Source organism: Penicillium nucicola (assembly GCF_028828085.1).
Source record: "Penicillium nucicola strain IBT 29836 chromosome Unknown utg000002l, whole genome shotgun sequence".
Taxonomy (NCBI): domain Eukaryota; kingdom Fungi; phylum Ascomycota; class Eurotiomycetes; order Eurotiales; family Aspergillaceae; genus Penicillium; species Penicillium nucicola.
Window position 1 is genome coordinate 2,146,701 of NW_026643126.1, and position 22,211 is coordinate 2,168,911.

The window sequence follows — 22,211 nt, forward strand, 5'->3', positions numbered from 1 at the left end:
CTCAAACTGATTGGCCAATTCCTAAGATCCGCTGTGTTCAAAAGGAGAATCATGAGAAAAAAACGGTTGTGCCGGATGTATAGAGGTGGTGAGGTCACACCCGACGGAACCGTCTAAGTGCATGTCTCAATGATTGATTTCTTACAAAAGAATCATACAATTGAATATTAAAGAGCATTGGTTGATTTCTTACTACAAGAACCATACAAATGAGTATTAAAGAGCAATGGTTGATTCTATAAAACAATTACCGCTGCGTATATCCACCATCCACGAACAAAGCAGTACCAGTAACAAAAGAACTTCTCCCACCAGCCAAGTACACAACTCCATCGGCAATCTCCTCTGGCTGACCCATACGCTCCATAGGCACGGCATTAGCGACCTTCTCCTTCATAGCCGCCAAGATCTGAGGTGACTTGGTCGTGAGAGGAGTCTCAGTATATCCGGGACAGATCGCATTAATACGCAATCCATCTTTCGCATAGTCCTCCGAAGCAGTCCTTGTAAGTCCAATAATAGCATGCTTGCTCGCCGTGTATGCAGTGGACAAAGCAATTCCAGCAATCCCCTGAATAGACGAGAAGTTGACAATCGAGCCTCGCTGCAAAGGCCGACCATTGATAGCAGACCGGATAGGCTCCTGCTTCAACATGATTTTGGCAGCCGCGCGCAAAACGAAGAAAGTTCCTGTCAGGTTGATGTTGAGGATGCGCTCCCAGTCGGACGTCTCGCAGAATGCGGCGCCCCCGGCGTGCTTCATGGCGATTCCGGCGGCGTTGACGACGTAGTCCAGTCGGCCGAAGGTTGTGGCGACTTCCTGTACAACTTCATTTACCCGGTTCTCGTCTGTGATGTTTGTGGGGTATATTTCAACTCGGCACGGCTTTGAGCTAGGTTGTTGTCTGAGGAGTTCTTCGATCTCGGCTTTCACGGCGGCCAGGGCTTCGGTGTTCAGGTCTAGCAGGGCAATTCCTGAGGCACCATCTCTGGCAAATGCCTTTGCACAGGCTCGGCCGATGCCCGAAGCTCCGCCGGTGATGAGTGCGATGCCAGGTACGTCCATTGTGAATGTGGGTGCTGTGGTGTGAGGACTTGTACGCAGAGCAAGAGCAAGGAGAACAACTGAGGATCTTGAAGGGATGAACCGGCATATTGACGGCCATCTCCAACACTAAATAGTCGCATGTAGGAGTTTCTCCTCTTCCCAGGCATACTTCGAATGTGGGGTTGTCGCGGATACTTGCCTAACTCGATGGCCTCGACCAACTGGCCCATTTCTACCCTACTTCACCGTGTTTACTTTCCTATTCTATATCTCTTGTGCATATTTGTGCCTTATTCACATGAGGGGTGTTTCCACCGATGAGATAGGGCAGGTCTGGTACTTTGTTGATGCGATTAACGTATAGGTATCGTACAGCAGTGACTAATTCTAAGGAAAGCTCGGTAGTTGACCAATTCACGATATCAGTAGTTAACTTTAGTTATTGTCGTGAAGTAATTCTACTGGTCTGCTTTCTTTCTACTCGTATTGGGTAGCGCTTATCTACAATCCCTTATTAGGACGCCGGAACAGTCATGGAGATTCTTTTAGAAGAAGATTTACGTCGAGATGAAAGAAAGATCATCTGAGTCCCCAATTGCTTCGTCCATATTTGTGTCATTCCTATAAATCTCCAAGTACCGATATGGTCAAGTGTTAGCTCTTGACCAATACCCATCCCCTCATCTTGCCGCATGTCTGCGTCGAACGATGAACTCCAAATCGCTCATCATGACATGTCTCAGACTTAGTTCGGTCCACCAGGGCCACTTCCACCATTACCTGCACCAGTGCCTCCGTTTCCACCGGTGCTAGAGCTGCCTCCACTGTTGGAGCTCGAAACACCTCCCTCGGCGGTAAGAAGGGAAGCATAGCTCGCACTATAGCTGGCAGAGGTGTCGATACCGACAGTGACCCACGAAAACAACCCATCTTCAACGGTATCACCCAGAAGAACATAGTTGAAGACCGGATCCGAGTCACTATTGACAGTCTCATCAGACAGAACGCGGTCGTTGGCATTAAGGGTGATAGCCACCGTATTCTCGCTATACGGAGACAGGGCCTCAACCTGAGTAATGAGGTCCTGGTCGTAGAACATCTGACCAGTATGGGCAATATTACCCCCAGTCAGGGTACCATTGGAAAGCACAGTTGCACCAACATGAGCGATGACATGAACATGCGTTGCGCGGCCACTATAATGACCAGGGAAAATAGTCTGGAATTGAGCCACACCATCAGAGTCTGTTGGCTGCAGACCTCGCAGGGCAGTGTTATCCAGGTTACTCGCGTCGTTTCCATTGCCGTTGCTGCTGTCTTGAACTCCGGAGTAGACACCAGTGGAATTGCAGTTCCAGACATCCCAGTAGAGGTCAACAATTGGCTCGCAGGTGTTGACATCGATGAATTGGGCATCCATCACTACTGGAACACCGGGCTCATCATCGACCAGGTCAGCCCGAATCAGCTCTCCCTTGACCCAGAAGGGGCCGACTTCCCCCTCCGGAGAGAGGATGCAAGTCACATCATCGGAGAAGAAGACATCTGACGAGGAGACTGCCGTGACACCAGTTATGTTAGACTGGTGAGAGGTTGCCAGAACGGTCGAGAGATCTCTGACCCTGAGGAAACCTGCCAATTGTCAGCATACATGTTGTGATAAACAGGGCCCTTTTCAGGACTTGCCGGAATCAGTGCTTTTCTTCGCATTCTTCTTGGCAATATCTCTTCGCCGAGAAGCTGCGCGGGCTTGAAGTTCACGATACTCGAGCTTGTCTGCACACGCTGCCAAGCTACGTCGGGAATGATGAAGAAAGCTTCGCTTCAAGGCTGGACTTGAGTGCTCTTCATGACCCGGATGAGCGACTGCAAGAGCAGCTATTCCAAGCATAACGAATTTGGAGAAGAAAACCATGGCTGTTGAAGTTATTTTACTTTCAATTGACGTTCTTGCTGATGGTGAAGAAATATCTCTCTTGCGGGATGAATCTCCCATCTTATATACATTTTTCCCTCACCATCCCACTTCTCCTTTGAGACTGCGGAACTTTTGATGCATCAATTGATTCTTGGGCCAAACCAACTTATTCTGCTCTTGCCAAGGCTCTTGGAGTGAAGTTGACTTGCCTTGGCTTCCTTTTGGTTGGCGGAAAGCTCCATGTCGTCCATACCCCAGGCACTATCCAGAGCTTGTAGGCGGGATTTTCAAAATTTGGCATTAGCGTATCCAGAAACCCATTTTGTTAGGAAAAATCCCCGAAAGTTCATGTGCAGCTGATCAAGAAAAGTCAAGGGTGTCAGTGATAGGTGCATTTTCTCCTGGCCTCAACATGGTCTTTCAAGCTCCGTACTCCCAAGTTCCCAGGGCCTGAACCAATGAAGACGAAGGTAATAGTCAGTGACGCGGCCCCCGCAACATTAGGAAATTTAGAGCTGTCCATGCAACTCCCTCCGTTGCCATTTAAGGAACGGATGCGGCCCGCGTGGAGATTTGAAAGGCGAGGCGAGGCTGTTGGATCGACAATGCCAAGGGAACTCTGCATGTTTCCTTATATGAGTGGAGTGTACTTTGTTGTATAGAGTCAAACGCTAGCGTGCATCTTACGCGGCCACACGTATGCTGAGCATGGTGCGCTATATTCAAATGCTTGGCTCTCTCAGCCATCATTCTTGATAGGTCCGGTGCCAAGATTTATAGCTTGGTATCTAGGGAATTAATTCAGTTGAAAGACTTTAGTCTGTTGTGGCTGTTAAGGCTATAACCGGCTTGGCATTGTTGGGAATCATGCGGAAATGTGAGTCGACAGGGAACAAGAGACTTGAAAGGTTGCTATGGTGGAATGAATGCAAGCTTTAAAATGCCATGAATGCCTTAATAGAGATACTGTAAAATATTCTGTTCATCATTGTAGCAAGAAGCTGAGATGGATTTGCTGGGGAAGGGCCAATCCGGAGACCCAGTAAGTGGTCCTGTTGATATACAAGAAAAAGACGCTAACGTTGATCATCGCTTCGTGAATTACAAATGTGACGTCAAAGGCACAGTACTCTTCATCAGATCCAACCAAGTGACACTCTTCCCATTGGCACAAGACTTTTCCTGCCATATCCTCTGGATATTATCCAAAGTATCGGTAAAACAAGAAAGACCACTCCGACATGCCGAGCTCTCAAACCAATTTGAGAATGACGCTTGAATAGACGAGTCCTCGGCTTCACATGCTGCGATGAAAGCAGGCCAGATGAAACCTGCTGAGCCGTGTACCACAGTAGAGTCTGCATGTTCGCACCGTAATAATCTATCCAAAACACCCACGACTTTGGTCTGCAGGATTGAGGCGTCCACGTCGTGGACTCGACGGTAGAAGTAAATTGCCAAAGCATTTTGCATTGCTTCCAGCATATTATCAACTATGTCTTGGTCGAGCTGAGAGCTGTTGTTCTCAGGCGCGAATGTGTTCCGGCTGGGAAGGTGGAGATTATTGATTGAGTCTTCCAGTGTCTTGGCTCGACCTATGAATTCCTTTAGACTGAGACATTTTCTTGTGTCATCTCCCTCAGCTGCGTCTTTCTCTTTCCCAAGTCGAATTACTTGAGATAAAAGGAAGATCCACTGTTCCGGAATACCGAATATCTCAGGATATAGCGTAGAAGACCAAAATCCCGGGCGTTCAAGATGCAAGTCGTTCTCACCCTCCTCTTGTCCGCGTACTCTCATCATCTCTTGGTTGAGGTTCTTCCACCCGGTGAGCCGGAATGAAAGACTGTCAAGACTATACATTCCCAACCCACTTGATTCAATCGCTGTGCGAATATGATGTCTCTGGGTTGAATTGGCGCCACAGATAAAGATGCTCTCGTGAATTATTCGCTCAAACGCATAGCAGTGATGAAGTAAACGGACCTTGCGAGATTTCTTGCGCTTCAGCCCTCTTAATCGAATGAACTTTTCTGCTTCAAGGAAGTAGCACTCTGTCTCACTCCTGTTGCCTGAAAAGGTAGAGACTTGTACCATAGTCAATAAAGCCATCAAGATAGACTTGTATTTGGCCACCTTGGGGACATCATAGGCAGTCATTAGCATCATCCGTGCATGCTTTCGAGCTTCTTGCTTATACATCATAGCCTTTTCAAGCCAGGTTTGAGACCGAGAAACTCCTCCCAAACTGAATGCACTAATGGCCAATGTTCCGTAGAATGCACAGAGACAGGCATGGCTCATTTCGTCGTTCAATGCCAATGCTGCAAGACAGTTTTTGGCATGAGGAATAAAAAGAACATGCCAAGGTGTTTTAGAGTGCCGGAGTGGGGTCATCAAGCTGATAACCGTTGATGCGTAATGTTTGAGAAGGAAGACAGCGTCGTGTGGTACGGATATCGTGGTGCTGGTGGAAGACAAGGAAGTTGGTGATGTTGCTTTATTGTAGTAAAGATCGGACATAAATCCTAGCTGCATATATTCTCGTGATTCTGTATGATCTTCCCCATGAGAATTTAACATGGCTTCCAAGACCCCTGGAGAAGGTGGACTGGGTACAGTTTCGGGTTGGTTGAAGATGAGGTGCATCAGGCCTTGCGACCATGGCGAAAGGGGTGGCGGCGGGGATAGCTCATAGTCATGATTAAAAGTGCTCATTTCTTGGGGAGAACTAAATTCTGTGTCTTCTGCTTGGTTCAAGCTCACGACTGGCTCGCAGCAGGACACAGGCAAAGGACCAGTGCTCCTCTCTTGATTAATTCTGAAAGCGCCAAACGGGCCTCGATGAATGTCAACATCCTCTGTGTAAGGTGTTTGTTCGCATTTTTCATCGATATGAGACAATATCTTCAGTGTTTGCTTGGGGGGAGCACTCGAAGTAAGCCATTCGCTCATTCGCTGACGGTCCTCCAGCGAGAGTAACGGTCGACGAAAGCGCATCCCATGATTACCAGAGGAACTCTCAAAGTCGAAGAAAATGTCTTTTTTGTATCCCTCACAGGCGATACCGAAATATTCACACATTGAACATGTGGGGCGTCGTTCGTCGCATTTGACATGCCGACTTCGACACTATTTGGAAGTTAGAGACCAGCCATAACTGAATACCATCAAACTCACTGTGCTGCATCCTGTGAAAGATCTCGTATGAGCATTCTCGTGTACACTTGCTCGAACAGACTTCATTTGGGGGAGATGAACAAGGAAAGCTGAGCCCTACTCAGATATTGCGGGGAATGGCCGAAGCTCCGATAGCGGAAACCTTCCTATTTGGTGGTGCGCGGATACTTGCCAACTCTTGGATATCAACTTGCAACTGAATTGGCAATGGCCGTCAACATTGGTGTCTAGCGCTGAATAAAGATATGATTTAGCCTACAGTGGAGATTCTCTATCTTATAAATATCACAATTCCGCCATGGCTTTGGTCACTGTCATTCTCGGAACACCACAGAGCATTCACAATGGCATCCTTTGAAGGAAAAGTGGTGAGTGAAGATTCCATCTGCCAAATTCATCCTCGCTGATAGGTGTTGGTTAGATTGCAATTACCGGTGCAGCCTCCGGCATGGGGCTTGCAACAGCGAAGCTCCTCGCATCTCGCGGCGCACTCATTTCGCTCGCTGATATCAACGAAAAAGCATTGGGAGAGGCAATTCAGTCATTAGCCAACCCTGAAAAGCATATTACCACCGCTATTGATGTGCGCAAGGGTCAGTCAGTGGAAGCATGGATCAAATCCACTGTCGAGAAGTTCGGCAAACTGGATGGAGCCGTGAACATGGCCGGAGTGATCACCTCAGCTGCCCCAATTACCGAGGAAACTGAAGCGAATTGGGACTTTACTTTTTCTGTGAACACCAAAGGCATCTTTCTCTGTTTGAAGGAGCAGTTAAAAGTAATGAAGGCCGGCGGTAGCATTGTACGTTTTTCGCAAACATTTAAGTACAACAGGACCATACTGACTTTCTCTACACAGGTCTCTGCAGCAAGCGTATTTGGTCAGATGGGAGCACCAGGGGTCTCTGCATACTGTGCCAGCAAAGCTGCGGTTATTGGATTGACGCAAACTGCAGCAAAGGAGAATCAGCACATTCGCGTTAACTGTGTTTCACCTGGTAAGCATTTTGAGTAAGAATAGTACTGGGATGAGCTTTAGGGACTAACTATCTCAGGCTCTGTCAATACTCCACTTTCTGCTAGTGAAGACCCCGAGGATGTAAAACGGGGTCTGCAGAAGACCGCGCAGAAGCGCCAGGCTGAGCCGATCGAAATTGCCAATGTCATTGCATTCCTCCTTAGCCCCGAAGCATCCTTTGTCACTGGGGCAGTGTACAATGTTGATGGAGGCTGGATGTGTTAGGTTTCAAGTAAAAAATGCAGGATCTCAATGTTTCATGTCACACAATAAAGATATAGACAAGCTTGCTGCACCATGAAGTTTTTCGAGATCTCTATCCCACAGCATGGAAATGAATATACCGTGATACTTCTGTGGGTTTTTTATATTTCTACTTTTTATCCTTTTGCCTACTTTTGGGGTCCTCGGGGTATCCAGGTAGATAATGTATGGATAGGAATTTTAAGGTGCTTATTGCCCCTGCTGTCAAATAGGAAGCCTAACTATTTTGCTCTTTAATTAGATAAAATAGAACCCTCAACACCTTGATTAGATATTAGATAGTTACTTAACTATCTACCGTATAGATGGGTTCTAATGCGAGGATGCCTCACGTGGTCTCGGTCTAAGCCTCCTGTATAAGCCTCCCAAGTGCAGTAGGCAGTGCCCACGTAGATAGCCAGGCAGGTGACTTCCCTGGGAACAAAACAAGTTACCGAGATATTATTCTCCTGTCTTTTCTCTGTGATTGAACGAAAACACGCACAACAAGTCAAGTCGAATTACCCCACCAGCAGTAAGCGCGCTAGGCGGGCTGACACTCTTCTTCACAGCGGAAAGCGTATATCCTCCCTCCCCTATCTGAACACTGCTTTTCCCAAATACTCCTTGGTAATGTTAGAGGGACGATGTCAGCCGCACTGATCGTCGGTCATAGCTTGAAGCCTGAGGTCCGCCTCGCTCAGGCTGTTTCGCAATTTGAAGCCGAGCTCTCAGATGAACACAAACCAAGCTTTCGGTCCTTGAGATCGAAGACAATTGGATCTCCTCCCAGTATTCAAGATGTCATGCAACTCACAGCGGAGATTGATCGCGCCTCGGAAAAGAGAAGGCGTTGCTTGGGGCCGCGACTGACCAACGTCCTGCAAGCCACCCAGCAATTTGCCGCACTTGGCGATGTTTTAGTCGGCGGATCTCAAAACATACTGGCCTGTGGTGTATGGACAGCAGTACGATTATCATTAAAGTTGATCGTCGACTTTACCTCTTACTTGGAGAAACTATCAAATGTCTTCATGATAGCTGGCCGTCTTGCGCCACGGCATGAAAAAATGGCTTTGTTGTATCCCCGATCAAGCGACTTGCAGTCTTCATTGTGCGAATATTTCATCGTTGTTGTACGCCTTTGTCATGAGATAACGGCTTTCGCGCGCAAGTCGACGTTCGGTAAATTGGCCGCTTCATTAAGTGACCCGGATCTCATTTCATACCAGTCGGACCTTGAGTCTTGGGGAAAGATGATCAAGGGGGAAGTGACATACTTGATGGCAAAGAGACTCGAAGATGAAGCCGACCTCAATTCACGATTTAGAGCAATGTCGACCAAATTTCACAAGTCGGGTGCTTATCAGCATGCAGTCCAGACAAAGCAGCGAGTGCTTGATCTCTGTTCTCAATACGACCACAGTGTCTCTTGGAAGCAGATTCGAAAAACAGGCAACACAAGCTTGTTTCGTGAAAGTCCTTTATACCGCGACTGGAAGTCGTTGCCCGTTGGTTCCACTCTTGTATACACTGGCAAGCTAGGATCTGGGAAGTCCGTTTTAATGGCAAACATAGTGGACGATATCTACATCGGGAATAAGAATGCGCCAGTTGCATATTTCTTCTGCAGGCATGATATCCTCGAGAGTCTCAATGCCCGGACAGTGGTTGGCTCTTTGGCTCGTCAACTGCTTGAGTCATTAACAGACTTCACTGCTGCCTCAGTAATTTTTGATAGAGATGCGACACGTGCCTCATTTGAAACATTTATCGACTTGGTGCATAGGTGTCTCGACTTCCGTCAGCATAATTGCTATATAATCGTGGATGGATTAGACGAACTCGACGATCACGAGACAGACAAGGTCATCAGTTTCTTACAGCGACTTCAAAGTGGGCTTGGTAAATTCCGGATATGTCTCTCCCTACGCGACTATCCTAAAGGATCTCCTTCAGCAAATGTGTTCTCGTGCTTATCTGGAGTGGCTATGGTGCCGATGCCTAGTAACACGGCAGAAATTGAAGAGTTCATCCAGTCGGATTTGGAAAATCGAATCGAGACCGGAAGACTCACAATCGGGAATCCCACTTTGATTCTGGAAATTCAAGACGCTCTATCGAGGGGGTCCGAAGGGATGTTTTTGTGGGTAGCACTTCAAATAGAGTCGCTATGCTCCATGGAGAGTGATGAGGAGATTCGCCATGCTCTTACCGACCTGCCGAGGGATCTTTCAGAGACCTTTGCTCGTGCATTGAAAGCGAGATCCGAAAACGCCCATCAAAAGAATATCTTTGCGATGCTGGCTGTGGCAAATAGGCCATTGATGGTGCAAGAATTACGGGAAGCCTTGTCTGTTGTTCCGGGTGATCTCGACTGGAAACCAGATAGACTTCTGAACAATATTTGGAGTACACTGGCTTCATGTGGAAGTCTGATCACGATTGATGAGGAGCAATTGACTGTGCATCTCGTTCACTCCAGCGTCAGGCAATTTCTTCTCGGCAAGCCTAGAAAGTCAACAGAAATGTTGGTCAATTCTGATGATGCTCATCGCATGATGGCAGAGGTCATAATTACCTATCTGAACTATAGCATGTTCGAAAGGCAAGTGTCCAAACAGGTACAATCTCAACTTCAAACAGGATCCTTGCCATATGAGGTCATTCGCTCAACTATAAATTCCTCAATGCGGGTTCAAAAGCTAGCAATCAGACTCCTGAGGTCCCGCAAAAATCCCAATTTTGATATTGGGAAGGTTGTGGCAGAGACTGCTCGTCAAAGTCATGACCACCAACAAATCTTCTACTTCCACAATTATGCAACTTCATGCATTTCGGCTCATGTCACGAGAGCTTCGGGTCTCATACAGGATATGCAGACTCTGTTTGCGCGGCTGCTGGGGCCAGTGTCGATTTTGAGACGCGAGATGACCGATGAAGACTACAACATGATTTTGGATTGGGCTCTAATGAAAGGATACATGCCCTTGGTCATGGTGCTGAGTAGGCCTAGGCTCGAAAATCCAGTCGTTGGAACAAGAGTACTGAATCGGGCAATCACTGATGATGATGATGCCATGATTCGATTTCTCTTGACTTCAGAAGAAGGTTATGTTCTGCCTTCGAGACTTGGTTTGGGGCCGAGCAGTCCCGAGCAGAATTCACTATTATTCGCTGTGCGAAGCGGTAGCAGTTCCACGATTGAAACTCTCCTCGCATCCGGCAAGTTTAACATCAATATCAAAGACTCTTCCGCAGACGGACGGACCCCTTTACATGAAGCCGTCGTCAGGGGGCTGGATCAGACCATTGCCCTACTTCGTCATGGTGCTGATTATAATATACCAGATGACAAGGGATATACAGCGCTCCACCTTGCGGCCATGCACGGACATTCGGACATTGTCAAGTACATGATTTATCTCGGTTCTGATCCCAACGATACGGATAGCCAGGGATTAACTTCCTTGCATTTGGCTGCCCTACATGGCAATTCCGATGTTGTGAGAGTACTTCTAGATAATCCGTCAACCGATGTTTCTTTACTGGATAGTGAAGGTCGCTCTGCTGGTGACTTGGCCGTGGGTAATACAAGCCTTGGCTTTGTCGCTGAGCTAGATCCTCGCCTGATTGCATCGATAAATAGGCATACGTCAGGTTTCAAACATAGATTTGGCGATGTGAGCTAGAGCAGTAATTTTGATATTCAATCCATCATACCCTTAGACTTCTTAGTTGAATGTATATGACCTTTTATTCTGGTTAATCGAAGTGACCTATTGAAAAACACGGGGTCGGGCCAGCCCTAGTGGCGAAAGTCATCCGAGGTCGGGAATCAACGTCTGCTTACGTAGTATATGACTCCAGTGGCTTTAATACGAGCATAACTACGAGTTCAAGAGTCAAGTGACAACTAGATGATTTGTATAAGAGCAGTTTTCTTCCGAGCAGATATCTTATTGTCATGATTCATAGTCCCCAACGCCAACATGCCTAGCGGATCCTGCCTTTGCCAAAACCTCAAATATGAGTTTACTGGAGCTCCAGAGGGAATGGTAAGACAATAAACTGTCTATAAATGTGTTCAACTCTGAGCTTGGCTTACAGGCTACCTGCCACTGCCTTTCCTGTCGAAAGATTAGCGGTGGCACGAATACGGTCAACTTCATGATACCAGAGAAGGATTTCAAAATCACAGCCGGAGAACCTAAGCGCTTCACTCATGCTCATGAAAATGGCATGAACGTCACTGTTCATTTCTGTGACAACTGTGGTGGTGCTATCTTCAAAACTGGCGATCGCGAAGGTTTTAGGGGAGTTGCTGTTGTTCAGGTTGGAACTTTGGACGACCCCAATGCATTCACGCTGACCAAGCCAACGATGGAGATGTGGACGAAGTATCGTGTCCCGTGGCTTTCACATCTTGAGGGGACTGCACAAATGATGGAGTTTTGACCTTGTTGAACAATCACTTCTTTCTTATTTCATTCTACACCTAACTTCTTTTGGCTCCATATCATGAGAGGAGCTTGCATCTGCTTCATAATGAGAATGAACTACTCTCCGTGTCAGCATTTTTATTCAAAAGTCAAGCACATTAGTCATGGGGTATACGGCCTCATAAGTACTTTCCCATCCCTTCAAAAGTGGCCAGAAATCGAGGCCCAAACAGAGCCAAAACATTATGTGCTCTCTTAATGGACGAATTGCGTATAGATACGCCATCCTCGGAAGTACTTGTAGAAAAATCGAAGCTGTTGCTTTTGCTCATTGCACTCATTAAACTCAGGACATGGAATCATGAATTATGCAGGTTCTCGGCACAGCATGATCAATATCAAAGGACATTGAACAGTCGTGTAGCCGAGGTAATTTTGTAGAATGCAAACAAATCAACGAACAGGTCTATGTCTTCAGATGCCAGGACAAATAACCGAATTGGGCAAGAAAAAAATAGGTAGAATAAATGAAATAGCCGTATGACGCCAGGACCAGCCAGGAAGAAAAAGCGGGTGGGTAAAACAACAGATCAAGAAATGCTTCAACAGGGCCAGAAACACATCATATCAATCCCCAAACCAAGGAGCGCAAAACAAATATTCCGATGACCCCAATTACATTTGGCGCAGACCCTCGGCAAGACGGCGCTTACCAAACTCCCAAGCATTCATGAGACCCTGTTCGGAGAGATCGATGTTCTTCATATTAGGCGCGTCCGCAGCGGGGGCACGGCTGACCCGAGAAGCGATCATGACGGGGTCTGTCTCGAGGATGATGCCGTCGTCGATGATTTCGTCAATAGTGAGGGAGACCAGGTCGTAGTTCTCGACAATGGTGCGCTTGTCAGTTGCGCCCCTAATTGAAACGAACACGTTAGAAGCTGTTGGTGAAATCACCACCACCGAATATCACAGTAACATACTTGAATAGAATTCCGAGAGCATCCCGTAGTGAGAGGACAACATTGTACAGCAGGACCTCGTTCTCGTCGGCGCTGCCAACAACGTAGAGCATGACGTCGCTCTCCATCTTGAAGACGACGATGCGGTTGTCGTACAGAATCACATCGCTTGAAGACTTGTTGGTCTTCTCGAGGAGGCCCTTCTCGAAAGCGCGCTGCTCCTTGACGGTGGGGTATGGGTTGGCGCCGGGGTAATTGGTCGAGTTGGGGGCAGCACCGGCGGGGGCATGTGGTGCTGAGTAGTACTTGGTGAAAATTCGGGAGCCATCGTCAGCGGACATGACGAGAACCGCGTTGACGGAGAAGAGGGACAGAGGGCCGGGCATGGTGATTTACTGTTTTGCAGAGCAATTGGTGAACTTCCACGAATGTTGATGCTGTCAACCGCCAATCTGGCCGGAGGCGGAGACGGATTAATGTTGTTCCACCTTTGTATAAGAGCTTCAACTATGTGAGCGAGACAGCACACTTGACATCAGTCATTATTTCTGGCTATTATATGATTCCAGGATATTGGCCTAAGGCTACTTCATGTTTGAGTTATTCATCACATTGATTTCACTAAATAGATACATGACCAGCCCTGGCTGGCTGATTGCAACAAGACCATACCGAATAAAGCATACATGAGAATGGGGACATGACATAAATTGATTGCGAGCAACGTAACTCAGACATGGGGAATAATATATGTATCGGGAAAAGCCATGATGTCCAGACTCCTTACGAAAACCATATTGATGGGGAAGGATTCAAATTGCGTCAAAAGAAACATGGAGACTCAGGGGATACATGAATCGTGCTATGTGCATCATAGAGGGTATGGGTATGTTAAAAATATGGTAAAGACCGATTTTCCGATCACATGAAATCATACTGCCTGAGGAACATGGCCTACTGGGGCGCAGGTTCTTCAGCATTGGCGCGGTTCAACCACGGAATCCAGCTCGCGCGGTTCGCCTTCTTGCGGGCCGCTTCTTCCTCTTCCTTGAGCCTGGTGGTCTCGCTGACAAGGCGCAGGGGGCGCAATTTATCCTGCTGCATGACGGCTCCAGTATAGTTGTTCATTCCGCCACTAGAACGAGGAGGACTGGAAGTGGCTCCGGTAGAGGCAGTCTCTCCGTGAGGGTCGCTCGTGATACTGGGAGAGCTGCTGTGACCGACCCGGTCTGGCTGGCTAGACATGGATGGAGCACGACTCATGCTAGAGATATAGCTGGCAGCTCCGGAGAACATGCTCTGGCGTGATCCAGGGCCCATGGCAGTCGGGCTGATGGGTCCGCCGGAGTTGCGTCCGCGATAAATTTGCCCGACAACATTAGCAGCGCCGGGGTCAACCTGCTCAGAGCGGCTGCGGCGATGGCTAGCTCTCATAGACTGGGTGCGGAATGGAATGCTTGGTGCGGTGTTAGGATTCTCGTTTGGGTTGTTCTGTGATGGGGTGGGAGGAGGCATCATGCTGGTTGGACGCGACCGGGGCTGAGTCGAAGGACGGGCAGGTTGACCGCCGACCACCGACTTGGCACGTTGCAAGAAAGATGAGTGTGCGTCATCCTTCTCTGGGGGGGTCGGGGGAAGGTCCTTGTCATTGCCTGACTTTGCGCCAGACTGATCTTCATTCCGGTCCAGGACATGTTCGAACCCATCGTGCATAAGAACTCGGCTTATAATACGCTCGATGTAGAGCGTAAGAGCTTTGTTCTGGTCTTTGAGAGCCTTGATATCTCCGTCTAGTTTAGGGTTGGAATCATTCTCAGGCGACTCGTCCACGGATTCTAGCTCGTCTGCCAAAGATCCCAGGCCACCAGACGATTCCTTTGATGGGTGGGCATCCCGCATGAACTCCCCCTTGGTGAAATCTCCGGTGAGAGTCTTCTCGCTGAGCAGGAGTTGGTAGCTTTCGTTGTCTTCCATCAAACGAGCGTTAGCCATGCGGGCCTCCAAGAGGTCTTTCTCTAGCTCACGCTGGCGGCCCCCGCCTGCATTCTCCATCTCAACAAGTTTGATCTGCGACTCGGCCAGTTCGAGGCGTAGGGACTCGATGACCTTATCTTTCTGCAGTAGAAGTGTAGAGTTGTTGCGGGAGGGGCTACGCTCGATGTGCGAGGAGGGTGCAAATTGGCCATCAACGTCTGGAGAAGATCGGTTGCGGAAGCTGGCTGTATAGAAGTTAGTCTCTGGTTGTTCATGACATACCGATCGCAAGAGTGGTGAGGTCTTACAGGATCGAGAGACTTGGGGACGGTCACCTTCTGCGTTCATACGCATATCCTTTTGCGCTACTGAATCCTTCAATCGTTGAATAGTTGCTTGCATCTCCTCCTCCCGGCTGGTCTGTTGCTCTTTCTCTTGCAACATGGCATTCCGCTCGGACTCGTGGTTCTGTTCCAAATCCCGGAGCTTACGGCCTTGGTCCCGGATTTCCGTGTTGAGTGTCTCAATCCGACTATCTCGCTCGTGGGCCTGATCCTCCAGCTTGCTTTGTTCGCTTATTGCTTCATCGAGGCGCATTTGCAAGACGCCTAGTTGTTTCTGGTATTGTTCGGAGGCCGTTTCAGCCTTTTGGAGCTGGGATCGTAGGTCCTCAATGAGGGCGGCATTCTGCGCCCGCGCCTCTTCTTCGGAGGGGTCATTGGAGACTCGTGGAACGTTCGACATGCTGAGGTTGGAGCGGCCAGGTTTTCTTGCAGCCGCGCGCGCAGAGACGGGAGTAGAGCCTCTTAAAGATGGGGAACGGTTGAGTCCGTTGGTTGCGGCACTGGGCGAGCGTGCATGCCCTCGTGTGGTGGACCCGTTGGTTGAGTGCGGATCTGCGGTTGATGATTTGCTGGAATTGCCGGGGGTTCCAGGCTTGCGAGGCGTTGCTGACATGGTGCAGGGTCCCAAGTCCGTAGACTCGAAAGTGTATAGAAAGAATGCCAGTAACCCTCAGTTTGCGCTTCAATTGGTGATCAGGAGAAGGGGAAGAAATTCAGGGTGCAGCGCAATCGGCGGTCAAAGCCTAGTGGACACCTTGTGGAGAGCGCTTGTATGGGCAGATTGAAGACCAGGAATGTGGTGAAAGCTGTCACAGATTGATTGCGTGCCACATGGTTGACAGAATAAGAGGGTTCATCGAACACAGACTCCGGATGAGGACTGGAATGAGAGAAAAGAACGATTGCAGACCTTAAAGCCAAAGGTGAGGAATGCGGATCCCTTACTCTGGTATTCTAAAAATACGCGTAACAAAGTCGGGGGCCGAATCAATACGAGAGTACTCCGTAGAACGACTCGGAACAATCGAAATCGACGAATGATACGATGAGGAATATATAGAGTGTCAGATCCGAGGGCCGTGGAAACGGTTCATTGTTTGACAATTACAACAAGGACTGAGTGTTGTGATATCCCTGAATGCCCGATACCAGCCTGTTTCAAGGATATTGATGCCTCAGGCGAAGAGGCTTGGCCGTCCGAGTAAGGTTTCCGGACTAACATACTTCCGTGTCCACCTTGAATCGAGATCTTCACTGCGCGCCAACTGCTTTCCCTTCAACAATCCAGGCCGGAGCGCACAATTGACCCCTATTTCGATACCGAACCGAAGTCCTCAGGAACTTCCGCGTAACGATGGCCCCCAACAAGTCCAAGAAGGGTTCCGACAATGTGAGAAGTTCTGTCGCATTTCTATCAAGCGCATAGACTGACCGTTCCATCTCAGGTCAACTCCAGACTCGCTCTGGTTATGAAGTCTGGTAAGGTTACCCTAGGCGCAAAGTCTACCATGAACACTTTGCGTTCGGGCAAGGCCAAGCTTGTTATCATTGCCGCGAATACTCCTCCGCTCCGGAAGTCTGAGCTCGAGTACTACGCCATGCTCGCCAAGACTCCTGTCCACCATTTCTCGGGGAACAACGTGAGTCATTCTTTTGAGGCAACAGTATTATAGGATTGCTAATCCAGGTTGCTTACAGATCGAGCTTGGTACCGCCTGCGGTAAGCTGTTCCGTTGCGCCACCATGGCTATCTTGGATGCCGGTGACTCAGACATCCTCACCAGCTCTGTTTAAGTGGTCGATGAGTGGAAGATAACGGAGTTGATATGTTCGCGACATATGCGTCGCAAGATCTTAAATGATTCTCGCCGCATATGAGATTAATACAAATCTACCCATGGACTAATCATATTGGCGCATGCGTAGTTCGAAAGGAGATCGTAGCTATCGTAGGCAAATCAAGGCTTCAAACGACACCACCACGTCATACAACTATTATTAAACATCCCTGTCGGATAACTAAACCATGCTGATAAAACTCGCCGCTGCGTATAGATGTTCCTCCGATAGTCCATTGGCCCAAAGCGGTAAGGCGGGGCATCACCTGATTGGTCCGTCTGGCCTAGGGTTAGGGCTTTGCCACCGGTTAGCACATTTGCTTGGAAATCAGGTAATCCCGTGACTGGCGGGCTCTTTTCTCTTTCTCTTTTCGAACCCTCGATACCACCGACAACCAACAACCAGTTCGCAGGAAGTGCATTCACCCCACCTCCAGCACTCAAAATGGCCCGTCGTCCCGCGAGATGTTACCGCTACTGCAAGAACAAGGTGCGTTTCGATTTGAAGGAGAGAGAATGATTTGTGTGGGTGATGGATGGACATCTCGGTTATGGGGAGTGAGCACCAAAGAGCACCACGCTTACCAACAATCACCTCGCCGTGGCTGGGATGTCGTCTATTGCAGAGGAGGATGGCAGAGAACTGGTCTATCGATTTCGGGGATCAACACTTTTTTGAAAGACCTGTTTGACTGACACGAACCGCCTTCTTAGCCCTACCCCAAGTCCCGGTTCAACCGTGGTGTTCCCGACCCTAAGATTCGTATCTTCGATCTTGGTCGTAAGAAGGCCAACGTGGACGACTTCCCCACCTGTGTCCACCTGGTCTCCAACGAGTACGAGCAGCTGTCCTCCGAGGCTCTCGAGGCCGCCCGTATTTGCGCCAACAAGTATGTTTCTCGTCCTGAATCGTCCATTCGCCTCCCATGAGCGTAAACTTATCATTTTTGTCTACAGGTACCTCGTGAAGATCGCCGGTAAGGAAGGTTTCCACCTCCGTGTCCGTGTCCACCCCTTCCACGTCGTCCGTATCAACAAGATGCTGTCGTGCGCTGGTGCCGATCGTCTGCAGACCGGTATGCGTGGTGCCTACGGAAAGCCCCAGGGTCTCGTTGCCCGTGTCAACATCGGCCAGATCATTCTGTCTGTCCGTACCCGTGACGCCCACCGCCCCACCGCTCTGGAGGCTCTCCGCCGCTCCATGTACAAGTTCCCCGGCCGCCAAAAGATCATTGTCTCCAAGAACTGGGGTTTCACCCCCGTTCGTCGCGAGGACTACGTTCAGCTCCGCGAGGAGGGCAAGCTCCGCCAGGACGGTGCCTACGTTCAGTTCCTCCGTGGCCACGGTCAGATCAAGGAGAACATGAAGCGTTTCCCCGGTGCTTTCGAGACTTCCGCTTAGATGTTGATGGGTCATTCCAGAATATGAATTCAGAACGACAAAAATACTTGAATGTGCTCTCTTTACCTGTCACACCTATTCTTGATATCAATCTCGTGCAATCGCAATGATGGAGTTATTCCATGGGTACTTTTTTACATGATTGCCTGTAGTTCCTTTCGTAAGAGTAGTCATTCGTATTTTGTCTCTACATCATTTGGACAAAAATGCAGATCTCATTTCGGCCCCAGTAAGACAGATCCTCGGCCTCGCGGGGGAAGCCTTGGAACGTCAGATCTGACACGCCTGGCACAAGCCTAGGCCCAATATCCGAGCGGACTCCGGAGATGCGTGAAAATGGGGCGATAAACTGGGTCACGTCACTTATGTCCACTCAGCCGGTGAAGAAATATATGCAGATGATTCCCAACAAGCACCTGGCTGCAATAGGTAAATCTACTTTTCAAGGTCCACTTAACATGGCCATATGCATGATTGAAAACAAGGAAGTCTTCGTTAAAGCTAGGAAACAGGAAAGTTTGCTATTTGTTCCAATGTGTGATCAAAATATATATATGAAGGTGACTTATCTGCACAGTCAACTAAACATGCACAAGCCCAAAATGATTAAAAATTATGAATGAAATTAACAACTATTTCCACCTTTTTAATAGAGACTATGTGGTTTTAGAAATATATACAGTTCCTTTATTTAGACGGCTTTGTCCCACAGCGTTCTTTGTGCAATTCTCCAGCAACTGCGGAAAAGAAAATTAGTACTCGCACTCAATACGGGAGTTCGACCTCCCAAACAAAACAGAGCATGTATACCTACGTGTGATATCATCTGGAGTACAAGCAGCCTTCAAGCAAGCACCAAGTGTATCCTTGAACGCCACACTGGGACAGGTGCAGTCGCTATCGACAGAAGAAGCACAGCCAGCAACGACAGCAGCTTCGGACATACACCGCAGCTAGTGAGATGAAAAGGCCCCGTCAGGTTCTGATTCGCATGGTATATATCTCACAATCGAACGAAGGGACTTACAAGACAGGGACTGGCATCATCAATTGTATCGGTAGTCTCGGCAACAGCCCACGAAAGGAAAGCGGCCAGAGGGAAGAAAATAGTGAGCTTCATTTTGATGAATATTTTGTATATTATCAGGTGCTGAAGCAAGGTACGATTCAATTGAAGTGTGGAAGATGCAGATACGAGGATGGGACGCAAGGAAATTGAGATCCCTATGGGCACTTTATTAATCGACGTAATTACGTAGGGGCAGAGATTGTATGCAACATTCTTGGAGTTTATCGCTGTTCCGCTGTAAACACAGTCGGTGTCTGGGGGATTGTCGGAATGAGGTATTGGAATGTGAGTTCAATCCGGTTGTTGGGATTGTTGATGTTACATCTCAAGTTGCAATCCTTGACGTATGTTCAGTTAGAATTCATACCTTATCTTATGGAATGGTATATTCCACCTATGGGTACACACACCTATGGGTGGCAATGGGGGATTGTACAGAAAAGTATGGCCAGGCCAAACTTTGAATTAAAGCACCGCCTAGGGGATGCTATGTCAAATGCGCCCTCTCAAATTCAAGGTCTGCTGTTCATAACAATCAACAATAGGAGTAATGCATCAGTAAATAATCGAAACTCTTGGTATCTCAATCGTGGACGTAGCATCTGTTGCGATTCCCTTCTCCTTTTTACTAACAGTATGTGTTTATGAAGACAATCATAAGTATTTGCCGACACCGAAGTGCTCCATCCGTTCGAGGCTTGAAAGGAACTCAGCTTGAATCTGAAATAGAACATCATTCGTTCATCATCCACTCAAACTGGGAGCATATGTGAGGCATGAATAATCCTCATACGCGGTGCATAGCAGTGGCGGCTAAATTTAGAACAGTCTAGGGACAGTCAGAGCATATACAAGGATAGGCAAGTCCTAGCATCAGCGTATGCAGTGCAAGAGAGGCGATAATTTTGAGGAATGCCTGAAACGATTGTAGTGGAAAGTTCTATTATTGTGGAAAAGACATGAGGAAAGATCCCACTGGAACTGTTCGATATAATATGTAGCTGCAGTCATAGAACAATAACGGAGAGCTATTGATTTGTGTGTGTGCAAGTGAGAGTGAAATGAACTTGATGGCAAGCCACCCATCAAGTACGACTGATGTCTCCTGTTTATTAGTTCGACCCATTAGGAAGGGATTTGCACAAGGTGGAACAGAGATATGTGAAACTGGACCATAATAGTATTGTTCTGGACAGGGCTTACTCACTGCTATACATGTAACAATAAGAAATATTCAGATCGCTTGGTATATGAGTCGTGTGTAAACCTTTGCCAGGTACACTGCTGTTAGGGCAAGATCGGAAGTAACACGAACAACATGGGCATCTCCATTAGTATAAGACTTGGCATTAGGATATCTTATTGCTAAATACAGGGAACATCACACTCTCATACATTAATGATAAGAACCGCCCTACTCGCCATATTTAGAGGGACGGATGTGAGCCACCAATATGATCGTCCCCCCGCCCTGGCCCTGAATACGGAGAAATAAGTGATTGAACATGTGGGGTACTGGGCTACATACCGGGCCAATATTATGCCTACTATCCCATTTACGACACAAGGGCTTAATATCTACCAACATGTAATGAATACCATGTCTTGGAATTAACATAAAACAAACAAAAAGATGTTGTTTGCGCATTGAGCCAATATGCCTCAAAAGTCAAAGAAAGGCAAAGGCCTACACGTGCATTGGCTCCTCGGAACAACTGGAATGTAACTGAAGACATTCTATGCATACAACAGACTTAGCCTGCTTTCTCGAGCGGGGATTTCCCGCGTCAGTACGTGTAAGAGGTGGCTCAGGCTTTAGCCCAGACATCTGGGCTCACCCACCGACATCATCGATCAACCAAACGTCACTCTTTTCAAGAAGAGTTTAGCTACCCCGCATCACGCAATGCTGGGTTGATTTTCGCCGGATTTGTATGTTGGCAATTGCTACAAGTTCGCTATAAGAAGGGGCGATGTGGCAGGATACGTACTTCTTCTAAGCCCTAATTCCAAGCCTTTCTGATCACAATTGACCCTTCTAAACCTCTCTACCTTTGAATTTTTCACCATGCACGCTCCAACCCCTACAAACAATCTCTACCTGGCTCAGGCCCGGGCCAGCACCGATAGCAAACATTGTATGGAGCTCTATGACAAATGGGCGGCGACCTACAATGCCGAGGTCGGCGACGAAGCTCAGAACTATGTTGCTCCTGCCCTCGTCGCTCAAGCAGCTCTGAAATTCTCATCGACATCGCATGGTGCTTCCAACAGTGTGATTCTCGATGCTGGCTGTGGAACCGGACTGGTTGGACAAGCCCTTGCCATTGCCAATGCAAAGACGATTGACGGCATTGACTTGTCCCCTGCCATGTTGGAGATTGCCAGACAGACTGGTGTCTACCGTGATCTATCCCAAGCTGACATGAATCGACCCATCGATAAGCCAGACGGAACCTACGACATTGTGTCCTGCGTTGGCACATTCACTCAAGGGCATGTTGGACCGGACCCGGCCTTAAGAGAACTGGTCCGAGTGACCAAGAACAATGGTATTGTCATTGCAACTATTCTTGATGAAATCTGGGTCTCTGGCGGCTTCAAGGCGGAGGTTGAGAAGTTGAAAGAAGAGGGCCTGGTGAATGTGGTCACCAATGAGCTCATAGACTATGTAAAGGGACACGGCGACAAAGCTGTGCTGGCTATCCTAGAAAAGAACCCTCGCGCCTGAACAACACAACACCCCAGCGACATGATCAACCCAAATGCAACT

At 48.2% G+C, this 22,211-nt stretch overlaps 12 protein-coding genes across 12 annotated transcripts; 6 read left to right on the forward strand and 6 right to left on the reverse strand.

The window, feature by feature from the left end:
* Positions 1-247: 247 nt before the first annotated feature.
* On the reverse strand, positions 248-1,066 carry N7511_002578 (SDR family NAD(P)-dependent oxidoreductase; the record flags this gene model as incomplete). Its single annotated transcript, XM_057125003.1, has 1 exon — positions 248-1,066. One exon carries the CDS (start codon positions 1,064-1,066, stop codon positions 248-250), a length of 819 nt encoding a protein of 272 aa, XP_056987162.1.
* A 727-nt stretch (positions 1,067-1,793) lies between these two features.
* Positions 1,794-2,963, reverse strand: N7511_002579 (intradiol ring-cleavage dioxygenase; the record flags this gene model as incomplete). The annotated part of the gene is made up of 2 exons (XM_057125004.1): positions 1,794-2,680; positions 2,735-2,963. The coding sequence occupies 2 exons, from the start codon at positions 2,961-2,963 to the stop codon at positions 1,794-1,796; spliced, it is 1,116 nt and encodes a 371-aa protein (XP_056987163.1).
* Positions 2,964-4,067: 1,104 nt separating this feature from the next.
* Positions 4,068-6,212, reverse strand: N7511_002580 (Zn(II)2Cys6 transcription factor; the record flags this gene model as incomplete). Its single annotated transcript, XM_057125005.1, has 2 exons — positions 4,068-6,098; positions 6,147-6,212. 2 exons carry the CDS (start codon positions 6,210-6,212, stop codon positions 4,068-4,070), a joined length of 2,097 nt encoding a protein of 698 aa, XP_056987164.1.
* Positions 6,213-6,490: 278 nt separating this feature from the next.
* N7511_002581 (SDR family NAD(P)-dependent oxidoreductase) lies at positions 6,491-7,389 on the forward strand (the record flags this gene model as incomplete). Its single annotated transcript, XM_057125006.1, has 4 exons — positions 6,491-6,514; positions 6,568-6,948; positions 7,006-7,144; positions 7,202-7,389. 4 exons carry the CDS (start codon positions 6,491-6,493, stop codon positions 7,387-7,389), a joined length of 732 nt encoding a protein of 243 aa, XP_056987165.1.
* A 665-nt stretch (positions 7,390-8,054) lies between these two features.
* On the forward strand, positions 8,055-11,099 carry N7511_002582 (uncharacterized protein; the record flags this gene model as incomplete). The annotated part of the gene is made up of 1 exon (XM_057125007.1): positions 8,055-11,099. One exon carries the CDS (start codon positions 8,055-8,057, stop codon positions 11,097-11,099), a length of 3,045 nt encoding a protein of 1,014 aa, XP_056987166.1.
* A 300-nt stretch (positions 11,100-11,399) lies between these two features.
* N7511_002583 (GFA family protein) lies at positions 11,400-11,865 on the forward strand (the record flags this gene model as incomplete). The annotated part of the gene is made up of 2 exons (XM_057125008.1): positions 11,400-11,465; positions 11,518-11,865. The coding sequence occupies 2 exons, from the start codon at positions 11,400-11,402 to the stop codon at positions 11,863-11,865; spliced, it is 414 nt and encodes a 137-aa protein (XP_056987167.1).
* Positions 11,866-12,524: 659 nt separating this feature from the next.
* Positions 12,525-13,197, reverse strand: N7511_002584 (coatomer subunit zeta; the record flags this gene model as incomplete). The annotated part of the gene is made up of 2 exons (XM_057125009.1): positions 12,525-12,765; positions 12,833-13,197. The coding sequence occupies 2 exons, from the start codon at positions 13,195-13,197 to the stop codon at positions 12,525-12,527; spliced, it is 606 nt and encodes a 201-aa protein (XP_056987168.1).
* Positions 13,198-13,765: 568 nt separating this feature from the next.
* On the reverse strand, positions 13,766-15,742 carry N7511_002585 (uncharacterized protein; the record flags this gene model as incomplete). The annotated part of the gene is made up of 2 exons (XM_057125010.1): positions 13,766-15,030; positions 15,094-15,742. The coding sequence occupies 2 exons, from the start codon at positions 15,740-15,742 to the stop codon at positions 13,766-13,768; spliced, it is 1,914 nt and encodes a 637-aa protein (XP_056987169.1).
* Positions 15,743-16,483: 741 nt separating this feature from the next.
* N7511_002586 (60S ribosomal protein eL30) lies at positions 16,484-16,923 on the forward strand (the record flags this gene model as incomplete). Its single annotated transcript, XM_057125011.1, has 3 exons — positions 16,484-16,519; positions 16,575-16,769; positions 16,828-16,923. 3 exons carry the CDS (start codon positions 16,484-16,486, stop codon positions 16,921-16,923), a joined length of 327 nt encoding a protein of 108 aa, XP_056987170.1.
* Positions 16,924-17,301: 378 nt separating this feature from the next.
* On the forward strand, positions 17,302-18,508 carry N7511_002587 (60S ribosomal uL16 domain-containing protein; the record flags this gene model as incomplete). Its single annotated transcript, XM_057125012.1, has 3 exons — positions 17,302-17,457; positions 17,682-17,857; positions 17,925-18,508. Coding segments are annotated over 3 exons (777 nt in total), but the record flags the coding sequence as incomplete, so codon positions are not given.
* Positions 18,509-19,056: 548 nt separating this feature from the next.
* Positions 19,057-19,489, reverse strand: N7511_002588 (uncharacterized protein; the record flags this gene model as incomplete). The annotated part of the gene is made up of 3 exons (XM_057125013.1): positions 19,057-19,106; positions 19,184-19,322; positions 19,397-19,489. 3 exons carry the CDS (start codon positions 19,487-19,489, stop codon positions 19,057-19,059), a joined length of 282 nt encoding a protein of 93 aa, XP_056987172.1.
* A 2,017-nt stretch (positions 19,490-21,506) lies between these two features.
* N7511_002589 (class I SAM-dependent DNA methyltransferase) lies at positions 21,507-22,169 on the forward strand (the record flags this gene model as incomplete). Its single annotated transcript, XM_057125014.1, has 1 exon — positions 21,507-22,169. The coding sequence occupies one exon, from the start codon at positions 21,507-21,509 to the stop codon at positions 22,167-22,169; it is 663 nt and encodes a 220-aa protein (XP_056987173.1).
* Between the last annotated feature and the right edge of the window lie 42 nt (positions 22,170-22,211).